Genomic DNA, 14,577 nt, shown 5'->3' on the forward strand with positions numbered 1-14,577 from the left:
CGCTCTTCAGCATGTCAAGAACATCTTACAGGAAAGACATTCCCGCTCACAACATACCGAGAATGTAACCGAACATGGCCGATAAACATATGTCTGTGTTTTCCATCGGTATGAAATATGGTTTGTTTGCACACAATATCGTATGCACAGGGTGGGATATGAACATGTGTGCATTAGCTGTCCCATAAGTTAAACAGCAGACAAACACACATAGATGTGTGGTTAAGTAAAGACTCCTGTTCGCGTTGGGCTTTACAGTGTGTGCGCAGAGGCTTCTTGCCTTGCCTTGGTGCGCCTTTGAATTGTACAACAGCACGTTGTGTAGGTTGTCTTACCATTGTGAGCGTCATGCGGTCAATCTCATGTTTGTCTTTGGTCTTGTGCTGCCTGAATGGACTGTGCCTAGAGAGAATAACGAAGTCAAAAAATAAAATAACTGGCAGTGACGGCATATTATCAGAAAAAGACAGAGATGAGAGAGGTGAGAGGCACATGACACCGAGAGAAAGATGAGAGAGGAGTGTGAGACATGAAGAGGAACAGAACGTGAACAGCAAGAACAAATAAAGTCAGGAGCACAACTGAAGAAAATAGGGTGAGGGGAAAATAGAACAGACATCTGTGAGATCAAATGCAGTGATGTTTACATCCAGAACTGTAACAATCACACAATTTTTAAATAGTCTCCCGAAGTTATAATGAACCCGATTGATCATCTACAATCTTTATCTACTACAAATAGAAAGAGCTTCACAATAAAGTCCCACTTAAGTATTTGGAAACTGGCTTTTTCTTTTTGACAATTCAGGCTGACTGTGTTAAACAAATTAATTAATTAAATCAACCATTTCAGAATTACAACCATTTTTATAAACAATTCCACCATTTTCAGAGCTCATAGGTAATTGGTCAAACTAAATATAAGTACTATTAATACAAATCATGACATTTACAGCCAATTTTCTTTGCAGAAGTCAGGGATTGGACCCATGAACACTTCCAAGGCACCAAGTATGTCTTGGACTTAATCTACCTTAGTTTCTCCAATCACAGCCACTAAAGCTTAAAACCCCCGACAGTTTTCATGTTTATCTTAGCAGCTTCTCTCACTTGCACAGCCACTCAGTTTTTGAGAATTCCCTACTCCAGACAGATACAGAACCGTGTTATTTGCATTAATAATGGCTGGGATAAATTAATCCAAGAACATATTCACGAACCTGGAAATCCCCTGACTTGTCAGAAGAAAATCAGCTATAAAACTGGTGATTTGTATTATAAACAATCTTTATATTTATTAGTTTGTCCAATTATTTATGGGTTCCGAACATGGAGGAACTGCATATAGAAATAGATACAACATTTATGTTAAACCACTTGAATTCTGGCTAAATGTCGACACGATAAGAACATCCTGATTTCACCATTTTAACTCTGATCTAGTGCTGTACAGAGGCAAAATTACAAGACAAAACTTCACTGGTGAAATAGTTATAGACATGATTGTCCATCATGTGGTCCACAAGTCTAAAACCTGCTGTTTCAAGAATAAGAGCCAGATATAAAATTGTAGTATTTTAATGATGATTTAATTATGAAATCTGAACCATATTTGACAGTAACACGTGGATTAAACATGCATGTGGCACAATACGACTCCTTTAAGCACATTCAGGAAGTGTAAGTGTGTCAACAGCAGCCTTACACACGTTTCTAAGTACCACGCGTTGAAACTGCACCGACAAAGCTGCTGTCTGAAATTCAAAGTTGCTACTATACAAGCACGTGTGCGCGGATCAGTCACGCAAATAAGTCTGGCTGATATCAGACACACAAAACGATGCCAGTAACAGCATCACAGTCAGAGTCTGCAAGTGTGCGGTTAAGACAAACGGTGGGTTTCTGTCAGTTAACTCAAACTGTTGTGTAGGGAAAAACAAGTCTGTGTAACAGCCTCATTAGAAAAATTAGGATAAAATGTTTTATACAGAGGACTTTGAAGTTTTGACACGTGCTGAAACATTTCTCCAAACACCAACAGATCTTCCTCTTTAAAGAGCTGAACGTGATCCACACATCAATTGAATCACGTCTCTCTCCCTCTCTCTCTCAATACAGGTTACACACACACAGACATACACTATCCATTCCCCATTTTCTGGCATTTACACACTCCAGATCAAACATGCACATGCATGCACACACGCACACACACACACACACACACACACACAAAAAAATGAGATCAAACACACACCAAACAGGAGGTGAGCGGGTGAGAGATGCAGTGAAGGGGAGGACGGATTCAAAGAGGTTTACACAGAATGGCAGAAGAAGGTTAAGGGGCAGACACAAAACCAGGACAGAGTGGGTGTAAAGAGCGAGCGAAGAAATGAAATGTCACAGCAGAGAGGCGCGCTGAGACAAACCCAAGCCGGAGTCCTTACCCTCGGAGTAACTTGAAGAGCATGCAGCCTAATGAGAACCAGTCTGCGCTGCTGTCGTACGCTGTGCCCTTCTGGAGAACCTCTGGAGCCATGTACCCATGAGTACCACTGCAACAAAACACACCACAGACTTACGCTGATGCTGAAGAGAACCTCATGAACCTGTTTCGGACATGAACGTATCTACAGTAGGCATGTGGAGATTAATCGATACAAATCGGTATCTAGATACAAACGTGCGCGATGCGAGTGTATCGATTCATTCAGTGTGCATCGATTCAACCGACAGACAAAATCGTGACTGCATCGCTCGCTGCCTGCTTGCATTGATTTTTTTTTTTTTTCCGAGGCACACTGAATGCACCATCCCTGCTTCCTGTTTTCTTTTGAATACGGGCGGAAGCCTGAAAGCACATTTCTTCCACAACATAATGGAAATATGCGAGAGGCTGGAGATTTTTGATGCATGTAAAACATTTAAATCAGGCGTTTGGAGATACTTTGGCTGTTTTTAAAAAAAGATGGGAAACTTCACAAGATGCAGGTGGTTTGTAAAGAATGCCGTGCTGCTGACCCATACGGCCGCCGCTGCTCCACACAGATATTCCTCAGATTGCAAACCTCCAGCAAAACTCCTGGTGAGAAAAGTATCTTAAATTACTTTTGCCAAGGCGGGAATCTGTCAGTGAGCGACTCACTTTAAGTCACTCATTGGGAGTGATGTTGTCTTACTGTTTAAGTTCTGACGTTGTGATGAAGCAGGTTCTACATATGAGGGAGGTAATTCCTGTTCCGTAATGTTGAATCTGGTAAACCTGCTGCTTATAAGAAGTAAAACAAATCTTCTGCATCTAGCAGAATCAGAATAAGAAGAAGGATGCCATAGTACTATACTGAAGCTTCCAAATTTCTATTAAAAATTTTGGTATAATGTCTTTGCATCACGTTGAATCACATCATATCACATTGTGAGGAACTGAATCGCCATCAAATACATATCAAATCGGGAACAGGGTGAATCGTATCAGCATGTATGTATCGTATCGCTGGCAGTGTATCGAGATGCGTATGGAATTGCTGTCAGTAGGGCTGCCACGACTAGTCATGACTATGTCGACTATTTAAACTGTCAATAACTAATTTAGCAGTCGACGAGTCATTTGCTTTGAACCTTGAACCAATGAAGCAGTGCTTCGATCCACTGCTTCGTTGGATCTTTGCTTCACCCCTCTTCAGAAGCGGAAACTCGGCTTCTTATCCCCTCTCAAAGCCATTAAAACATGTCAATCATGAGTCACTTTTGTGCGGATTAAAGTGACTAACTGGGATTCCTGTCTTGTTTTGAGAAAGAAATGAGAATAGTCTCCATTCCGTTACTCTAAACGCTGTGCCACGGAGTCAAGTTAGAAAGATGGAGTCCGATCAGAATTAATAACTTCAAAGCGAATCGCCGTTTAAATCAAATGACTCCTCTTTCCAAAAGTTGTAATACAAACAATAAACTGCAATCGATCAAAATGTTTTTTCCCCCTCCCAAAATGAGATGTCCTGGCTGATGTGCAGCAGCCCAAGACTGTATGGCTGCAGACCTGCAGACTCTAGCAGCCAGCTGACCTCAGCTCAGATGTATGGAGTGACATCCATGCCGTTAATGTCTGAAAGGAAATGCTTTTGACAAAAACTACAGTTTTTTCTATCTATGTCCAGAGATCAAGGATCCACCATGTAGAGTTTATTTACTGTATGTCCAGAGATCAAGGATCCACCATGTAGAGTTTATTTATGTCCAGAGATCAAGGATCCACCATGTAGAGTTTATTTACTGTATGCCCAGAGATCAAGGCTCCGCCATGTAGACTTAATTTATGTCCAGAGATCAAGGATCCACCATGTAGACTTCATTTATGTCCAGATATCAAGGATCCACCATGTAGAGTTTATTTATGTCCAGATATCAAGGATCCACCATGTAGAGTTTATTTGTGTCCAGATATCAAGTTTTCACTATGTAGAGTTTATTTATGTCCAGAGATCAAGGATCCACCATGTAGACTTTATTTATGTCCAGAGATCAAGGATCCACCATGTAGACTTTATTTATGTCGAGATCAAGGATCCACTATGTAGACTTTATTTATGTCCAGAGATCAAGGATCCAGTGACCAATTTCATATTTATTTACTTTGAGACTCAATAAAATGCTGTTGACATAGAAAACCTGCAAAGCCTACTTTTAGCATGCAGAAAATTTACAAGAGGTATCGATAAGGGAATCGGATTGATAAGCGGAATCAATAATGTAATCAATATTGATAAAATGCTATAAGCTACAATTTACGTATGATCGAACTAGTCAACTAATCGTAAAAATAATCAGTGACTAGTCGACTATCAAAATAGTCGTTTGTGGCAGCTCTACTTGTCAGTGATGAGATTCACATGCCTAATCAACACATTAACCAGAGGTTAATGTGTGGGAAAGCAAGTGTCCACATCACTTTGACCAGACATTAAGAGATGGCTGCATAAAAATAATGAATTAAATGAACTAGTGAAGTGCCTGTAAGAAGTACGTATGTATTCCTGTAGAAAAGTGGGAGCTTTGTTGATGATTTTTGTCAAAGCTGGACTGTGAGAACATTATGCCTTGTGTCAGCAATAATGACTTCAAAATAAAGGTTTTGAAAATTAATCCCCAAAATTTTCATAACAAAGGATGCACACATCACAGGGCTGTGAAATGAAAATTTTGAAATCCGAGGAAAACTTGCAAGGGGTCGAGCCGAGGTTTAGGGCACCAGAAACCAAATTAATTTTGTATCTAATGATACATTTTCAGCATCTCCTGGAAGAAAAATAATCTCAAAAGAAGTGCATATTTAAATGATCCTTGATTCAACCTTTCATTTAAACTGTCAATGATAAATGTTGAAATAACAGAATATGACATGGAAATAGGAACTGGAATGATTTTCTTTTTAACTGTAAACCAAATTATGCATTAATTCATAACAGATAACCTTCATGAAATTCATGAAGACTGAAAAGACTGTTAAAGCATTTCAAAATCCACAGCTGAAGGTTGTAGAATATTTTGAAAATCAGGGTAAAATATCAATGACATACCTTATTGTTAAAAAAAAAAAAAAAAAAAAATATATCAGTTATTGTTGTGTAAATTCCTGTAAATCCACAGTGTCTTTTTCCCATGAAAAGAGTCTACATTAATAAAAACTCATTTACATTCTTGTGTAAATTTATGTAAATCCATTCAAACGCCTTTTTCCCAATGAAAGAAAGTCGAGATTAATAATAAAGAAAAAAGTCACATAATCTTGTCAAAAATCCTGTTTGAACAGGACAATGTTTATTCTCCAGGGAGAGAAAAATTCTTACCGTGTTTCCTGAGGGCACAATTTGCTTTTCCCATTTCTTTTATCTTTCATATTTGCTCATGAAGCCAGCAACAATTCCACTGATTCTTATCCTTATCAAACTTTTTCAAACTGTCTTTCTCACCATCTTCACTCTGTCTGATGTCGCTCCGTGACACAGGCATGCTGCAAAATTCCTCTTTTAAAAACTTGAGAGCTCTAAAAGTTTACGATGTCCACACGCTACATTTAGATTAAGCGTCTTGCAAGAGCCACACAGCGTCACCACAGCAACCAACCACTCACGCTTTACGACAACTGTCATAACAGCTACACTGAGCGACATTTTAACTCCGCAAAGTTCTACGGATCAGAGGACACAGAATTCTATCTGTAACACACAGATCAGTGTCCGTGGACTTATGAAACTTACACGATGTCGTACAAAAAAAGGAAACACCTTGCGATAGGCATTTTGAAAAATCAGTGACAATCACAATTGCAGAGTACAACACTAACAAGCCCCCCCCCACCCCATAATGAAATCTGCGGAATTCCTCTGATCCGCGGAGTTTTGACATCCCTGACATCATCGTGCCGTGCGCACACACACGCACATTTCTTGCTTTCTAGCTAGATAAATAAACTACAACTATTGCAATTATATTTTTCCATGACATTTTATCCATTTTACACCCTCCTCCCCCCAATATAGATTAACAGATTAACAGATTTAAAAGGCCCTTAAATTCCCCTCAAACCCCTTTGATCACCATGACTTCCACTCCTGCAGATGTCACTGTAGGGCTGAGCTGGTTGCCTCCAAATACCCGGCACCTGTCTGATATTATTTCCTTGGCAAAACGTGAGAGCAGCACCTTCATCTTTTAAAGCAGCTGTGTGGGTGCACTTTAGTTTTAAAACTAAAGCAGGGAACAACAATTTAGATATACATATTAAAAAACAAAAAGACAAAATAAAATAAACAAATGCTGTTTCCAAGCTGCAGAAGTGAAAAAATGAACATGATGCAGCCTCTTTGTGTTATGTGATCCTGAACCTCTTACACAATGGAGTGCCAAGGATTCACCAGGTTGTCACTTCATGCACGTTCTGTGTATTTAGTGGCACTGTGAGATGCAAATACAGTTCAAATAAACTGGAAAGGAAATTTAGAATCAAACTGTTTTGAATCTGTTTATCCGCTCGCTGAGTCATCAATGGCACGCCATGTAAATATTGGAATAAGCAGGTGTTACCCATGTTGCATCCCCAGCTCAGTTTTTGAAATGAGTATTTTAATATATCCCAGTGTGCATCATGCTACAGTGTACTGCAATACAATCGCATCGAGGCTCATGTATCGTAATAACTATCATGAGGTTCTTGCCAATGCCGAGTCCAACCAACTCCACAGTACCAAGTCAGTATCATTTCTGATGGCGCTCATGAAGGACAGGCATGGGTTATCGTCCAGAACAATTCAAACATCTGAGGACGAAGACCAAAGGTCATTTACAAGAGAATTAAAACATTTCAATGCACAGATGACAAGATTCATGAAGTTCTGTCAGTAAGTGTCGATGCTGATGGTCTAAATTAAAGAAAGGTCAGGCTGTGACCTGTATGCGCTACCCAGGCGCCGCGCCCAAAACCAAACAGAGTAGGTTTCCAGTAGGTTAAACACTCTCCTGCTGTGTGCAGCTCTGGACAATGTCTGGACCCGATACTCTGAGCTTTGTTCAGAGTTCATATGAGAAAAGAGAAATTATACAGTACAAGGAGCAATCGAGCACTTACACACTGGCGTGGGGTTTCTTCTTCGAGAAGTCGCAGGCCAGGCCGAGGTCAGAGATACGAACATGACCATGTTCATCCAGCAGGATATTAGCTGGCTGATGGAGGGATAGACAAGAGAGAGAAAGAAGGTGAGAAGAACAGAAATAAAATCATAAGTACGAGAAACTCAGAGACCTCACTAATTCACAACTCGAGTTACAACTTCCAACAAGAGAATTCAACGTAGAAACAAACAACAAAGGAAACCCAAGTCCTGGTTATGATCTGCTGTTTGCCAAAACCTGTGACTCATTCTTTCAATTCAGCACTCAGCCTCCAGGTATTATCTAAATTGTGCTGTACTGTTTGAAACCTTAAAGCTGCTCCCTGACTTCTAGCAAAATATATCTATTATTATGGCAACCAGTCCAAACAGGGGAGTCGGAGCGAAAACAGAAGACTACTGAAAAACATGGCTGATACGTCAGGGGCTGTGCACCTATGATATCTGGTCGACTAAAAAAAACAGTTGCGTCATTCCTTTCTCCGGCCTTATGATGTCACAAAGAGCTGATGGGAGAGAAAATAATTTAGACACTCAGTGGTGCTACTGATGGACATCCATGTTTACACCAACAGCGGAATGGGTGGCATTCCATTTTCTAACGTTTACTTCTTACAAAGCAAATGACAGTGAACAAAGTACTAGAATGAACAGGATTCAATGCGACTCAAGTCCTATTCAGTCCCACTCCAGTTATATGCTGGAAAAAAGCGGGTGCCAGTAACGTAACCTGAATACAAATAGTGTTTAATTAACACAAACCAGTGACGCACAGCACCACTGCATTAAACAAAGTAATGCCTAGTTAGTCCTAGAATAAAATCAAACTTTGTGGTGGTCTGGAGGATAAAGCTGTGGGCTTGAGACCAGATTGAGATCAAATCCCTGTCATACCAGAAAATCACTAAGGGCCCTTGGGTAATGTCATTAACCCCCAAGTTGTTCCCCTTGTATGCTGACAATGGTGTGTGGATGCATGTATATGAATGGATGAATATGATGCATCAAAGCGCTCTGAACATCTGCTTCAGGTGGAAAAAAAACTTTAGGATTGGGATTTAGGATAACCCGTAAATTGGAGAGGAAATGGCATCTCACTAATTTAGAAGATCTTCACTTAGCCTGGAAAAAGAGTCTGTTGCGCTATAAAAAAGCCCTCCGTAAAGCTAGGACATCTTACTACTCATCACTAATTGAAGAAAATAAGAACAACCCCAGGTTTCTTTTCAGCACTGTAGCCAGGCTGACAAAGAGTCAGAGCTCTATTGAGCCGAGTATTCCTTTAACTTTAACTAGTAATGATTTCATGACTTTCTTTGCCAATAAAATTTTAACTATTAGAGAAAAAAATTACTCATAACCATCCCAAAGACATATCGTTCTCTTTGGCTACTTTCAGTGATGCCTGTATTTGGTTAGACTCTTTCTCTCCGATTGTTCTGTCTGAGTTATTTTCATTAGTTACTTCCTCCAAACCATCAACATGTCTATTAGACCCCATTCCTACCAGGCTGCTCAAGGAAGCCCTACCATTAATTAATGCTTCGGTCTTAAATATGATCAATCTATCTTTATTAGTTGGCTATGTAGCACAGGCTTTTAAGGTGGCAGTAATTAAACCATTACTTAAAAAGCCATCACTTGACCCAGCTATCTTAGCTAACTATAGGCCAATCTCCAACCTTCCTTTTCTCTCAAAAATTCTTGAAAGGGTAGTTGTAAAACAGCTAACTGATCATCTGCAGAGGAATGGTCTATTTGAAGAGTTTCAGTCAGGGTTTAGAATTCATCATAGTACAGAAACAGCATTAGTGAAGGTTACAAGTGATCTTCTTATGGCCTCAGACAGTGGACTCATCTCTGTGCTTGTTCTGTTAGACCTTAGTGCTGCTTTTGATACTGTTGACCATAAAATTCTATTACAGAGATTAGAGCATGCTATAGGTATTAAAGGCACTGTGCTGCAGTGGTTTGAATCATATTTATCTAATAGATTACAATTTGTTCATGTAAATGGGGAATCTTCTTCACAGACTAAAGTTAATTATGGAGTTCCACAAGGTTCTGTGCTAGGACCAATTTTATTCACTTTATACATGCTTCCCTTAGGCAGTATTATTAGACAGCATTGCTTAAATTTTCATTGTTACGCAGATGATACCCAGCTTTATCTATCCATGAAGCCAGAGGACACACACCAATTAGCTAAACTGCAGGATTGTCTTACAGACATAAAGACATGGATGACCTCTAATTTCCTGCTTTTAAACTCAGATAAAACTGAAGTTATTGTACTTGGCCCCACAAATCTTAGAAACATGGTGTCTAACCAGATCCCTACTCTGGATGGCATTACCCTGACCTCTAGTAATACTGTGAGAAATGTTGGAGTCATTTTTGATCAGGATATGTCATTCAATGCGCATATTAAACAAATATGTAGGACTGCTTTTTTGCATTTGCTCAATATCTCTAAAACTAGAAAGGTCTCGTCTCAGAGTGATGCTGAAAAACTAATTCATGCATTTATTTCCTCTAGGCTGGACTACTGTAATTCATTATTATCAGGTTGTCCTAAAAGTTCCCTGAAAAGCCTTCAGTTAATTCAAAATGCTGCAGCTAGAGTACTGACAGGGACTAGAAGGAGAGAGCATATTTCACCCATATTGGCTTCTCTTCATTGGCTTCCTGTTAATTCTAGAATAGAATTTAAAATTCTTCTTCTTACTTATAAGGTTTTGAATAATCAGGTCCCATCTTATCTTAGGGACCTCATAATACCATATCACCCCAATAGAGCGCTTCGCTCTCAGACTGCAGGCTTACTTGTAGTTCCTAGGGTTTTTAAGAGTAGAATGGGAGGCAGAGCCTTCAGCTTTCAGGCTCCTCTCCTGTGGAACCAGCTCCCAATTCGGATCAGGGAGACAGACACTCTCTCTACTTTTAAGATTAGGCTTAAAACTTTCCTTTTTGCTAAAGCTTATAGTTAGGGCTGGATCAGGTGACCCTGAACCATCCCTTAGTTATGCTGCTATAGACTTAGACTGCTGGGGGGTTCCCATGATGCACTGTGTGTTTCTTTCTCTTTTTGCTCTGTATGCACCACTCTGCATTTAATCATTAGTGATTGATCTCTGCTCCCCTCCACAGCATGTCTTTTTCCTGATTCTCTCCCTCAGCCCCAACCAGTCCCAGCAGAAGACTGCCCCTCCCTGAGCCTGGTTCTCCTGGAGGTTTCTTCCTGTTAAAAGGGAGTTTTTCCTTTCCACTGTCGCCAAGTGCTTGCTCACAGGGGGTCGTTTTGACCGTTGGGGTTTTTCCGTAATTATTGTATGGCTTTGCCTTGCAATATAAAGCGCCTTGGGGCAACTGTTTGTTGTGATTTGGCGCTATATAAATAAAATTGATTTGATTTGATTTAGGATACAAATAAATCAAAAGGAAATTCAAAGAGTAGATGAATTTAAATATTTGGGGGTCGTCTTGGACTCCCATCTTAAATTTGAGAGTCACATAAAGAAAATGACTAAGACAATTAGGATTAACTTGAATTGTTTTTGTCTCATAAGATCTTGCTTGTCAATTAGTGCAGCCACATTATTTTTTCATGCAATGATCTTGTCTCATTTTTTATATTGCATCACTGTTGGCGGCCAGGCGAACCAATCCTCTCTAAAAGGTTTGAATTCTCGTTACAAACAAGCCTTAAAAGTGCTTGACCAAAAGCCAATTAGGTGGCACTATTGTAAAATCATAGAAAAGTATAAACTCTTAAGCTTTGAAAATCTTTTGAAGTGTTCGTTTTTGAATTTAGTTTTTAAATGTATCAATGGTCTTGTTCCTGATATTGTAAAAGGAATGATTCAAAAATGTCAAACTCGCGGTATCATTACAAGAGGAGCTGTGAGTGGAGACTGTAGACCAGTCCAATGTAAAACAACTTTTGGACAGAATGCGTTTACAGTTAAAGGTCCACAGATCTGGAACACCATACCTGCCGAACTGAAATTTCTTATAGACCTGAATGATTTTAAGCATAAAATAAGACAACGGCTTAACTTAAATCAAATCTGTAGACATTAGCCATATTTTATAGTGTTTTATTGTACTGTGATATTGCTACTATCATGTGTTGTTTATGATTGTGTAAGTGTCCTTTTTATGTTCTAGGGACCAGGTCTGCGAATTAGCTATTAGCTATATGACCTATGAACATGGCATCGGTTATTGTAGCAATGCTTTTTGTTCTGTCCCTATCAAATAAACAGAGAAAGAATAAAAAAGTGCTATAGAAAAGTCATCCATTTAACTTTGTCACAGATTTAGTTTTGTTTGTTTGTTTTTATCCAAGATGGTCAAGCTGGAGCCATTTGATGAACTGAGATGGTTTTGAATCATATTGACAGGCTCGAACTGCACAAAATAAGCTTCCAATTCATATTATGTCTGGATAAAATTTTTTTTCCTTTTTTTTTTTTTAAAGTAATTTATCAACGATGATTGCGAATGGTAGTTGAAAACTAGAACAATTGATGCAGAAATTCAGCCCCACCATAGGTTTGAATATATATTAAAACCTGGAGATTTCCTCTTTTCAGCTGAGCGACAGCCCCTCTGTGGTGCATTTTCCAAAATACCAAACACCCTCCTAAATGAACAGAATACTCAGCTAGACACCCTGCAACAAACAGGAGAAGGAGACCAAATGAAGCAGAAAACGGCATCAAGCAGAGAGGCTTGTGGGAGAAAACAGCTTTACCTTCAGGTCTCTGTAGACTACAAAGCGGTTGTGCATGTGCTCCAAGCCCAGGATGATCTCAGCCGCATAGAAACGCATCTCTTTCTCACTGAAAACACCGTGCTGAGAAAGGTGATAGTGCAGGTCACCCCCTGAACACAAAAACACAACTCTACACATCAGCAAAACCTCCTAACCACTCAATATTATCAACAATAACATGGAGCTCTCCTAACTGACGGGAGACCTGGATGAGTCTTCACCGACTGAAATCGCTCTCTAAACGTATTTCTCATGCTGGATAGTGATCAGTACAACAAACAGTGAAGCAGTGGAAAACCACACAGCATACACTCTGGATGGTGATTACTTATTGCAAGATGAGCTGGAAATCCTGAGTGAAGACCTGATAGAGCTCAGATAGAGACTGCATCAGGGATCGCATTATCGCAACCTGAGAAACAGGCCAGTCCTGCTGTATCCCAGATCATGTAATGTTAAATATGGCCCGCATAATTCCCATTATTATTATTTTTAATTATGATTATTATTATTTGTAGTAGTAGTAGTAGCAGTAGTAGGACTAGTGGGATTATTGTAACTAGCACCAGAACATCTGGGGCAACCAATCAGACAGTACAGAGCTATTTATAAACATGTGTGACAATTTAAAATTGCAATCGGAAATAAGAAATAAACACCAGCCAAGGCCACCAAATATCTTATGCTGTAAAATAGGCCACCATGCTGCAAGACGTCGAAATGCAGCATCACTTAACAGTTCCTGAAACACCCCGATACCTCACACCTTTTAGTTCAAAATGCTTAAAAAAAATTAATAAATCAATAATCCAGAAGAGCAGACACGTTACTTTTAGCAAACAGTACTGTGCTAGCATTGTACTCATCTTGTTTGAACCCCTGCGTGATATTGTGGGATTTGACCACTTCCAGGGACAGCCTGCACAAACACAGCATCACTTCTAACGGAAAAATAGTGTACCGTTTTGTTTTCGGCTGAAATCACTGAAGCAGTGACGAAAAGTGCAGCTTTCCCAGTGGAGACGGGAAGATGAGGCAAACGGGAGAGGTCGTGTTGGTACGTTTTAGCAAGATTTAATATGAATAATGATACTGGGGATGTCCCCAGAAGTACGTCATATGTGTCTTCATTTCACCCCTATTGGTGATTACACAACTTGAACCAAAAACACAAAAAGTAGACTATGGAAAAAACAAAAACAAAAAAACAAAGACAACAAAAATTTTGGAGTGAACAGAAATGGCTGCTTAAGTGGCCTGAACATGACGTCTAAAGACTAGATGTTCTACAGTGTGCCGGTGGCTTGGTAAACTTACAGGGAAGTTGAGCTCATTTTTCACTGGAAACAATGCCTACAGGAAACACCACATCACACCTCATGGGAAAAGTAGATGACCCTTATGGTGCATGACTGGGCAAGTTCTACTTACAATACCCAAAGGCACAAACAACTTGAATTAACCTGAACTGAGTTTGTGAATGACTTTTCGTTTATTGAAGTACGGTTACAGTTAAGGAAAGACAGAACCTGGAAAATTGTTGGGGGGGGTGCAGCTGTTTTTCAATAGTTTACATTTGGGACACCAAAATGTACTCTGGATGCGAAATTTTAGAATTGATTGGTGCATGGAGCTAGGTAGCAGTTGTTGTAGCGAGTGGAATTGAAGCTGTGCTCCTCAGAACAGGCGTTTTTGTCAGTAGTTTTTAGGCCGCTCAGAATGCTGCAACTGACCAACTCAAGTGTCAGTATGTTTTAAAAGCAACTTCTCCAGCAAGTCAAAAACACAAATCAAGACATCTGGTGCTGAAAAGAAGAAACCATTAGCTGGTGCGCTAATGTAGCTTGCGATTCAAACTGTCGCGCTGCAGGCTGCCACATGGTTGGTAGCAGGCATTACCAAATGATCTTTGGCTTCTGAACCGTGGCTCACACTGGGACATTTTGACCATTTTGCATGCTTTAGCCAACAATATCCAACTTGCATATACGTTGTATTAACACCACAAATTACCAAAGTTGAAACACCATTTTTCAAACTCCGCACACAGCTCTTAGATTTAGCTCCACCGATTAAGCTTCTACAGCCACATTCACTGGTATGTGCACAGAAATGTTCTACTCTCCACACAAA

The 14,577-nt window shown here is 39.7% G+C and overlaps 1 protein-coding gene across 1 annotated transcript in view; it reads right to left on the reverse strand.

Annotated features, from left to right (window-relative positions):
• Positions 1 to 14,577, reverse strand: part of grk3 (G protein-coupled receptor kinase 3) — a 184,566-nt gene that overhangs the window by 33,497 nt on the left and 136,492 nt on the right. Inside the window, exons 11-14 of the mRNA XM_034193073.1 lie at positions 12,424 to 12,554; positions 7,622 to 7,716; positions 2,448 to 2,555; positions 336 to 402 (exon numbers count right to left, since the gene is read on the reverse strand). Of these exons, the coding sequence (XP_034048964.1) occupies positions 336 to 402; positions 2,448 to 2,555; positions 7,622 to 7,716; positions 12,424 to 12,554 (401 nt within the window). The remainder of the gene's footprint in view (positions 1 to 335; positions 403 to 2,447; positions 2,556 to 7,621; positions 7,717 to 12,423; positions 12,555 to 14,577) is intronic.

The sequence above is a fragment of the Thalassophryne amazonica genome, chromosome 17, assembly GCF_902500255.1.
Source record: "Thalassophryne amazonica chromosome 17, fThaAma1.1, whole genome shotgun sequence".
Classification (NCBI taxonomy): domain Eukaryota; kingdom Metazoa; phylum Chordata; class Actinopteri; order Batrachoidiformes; family Batrachoididae; genus Thalassophryne; species Thalassophryne amazonica.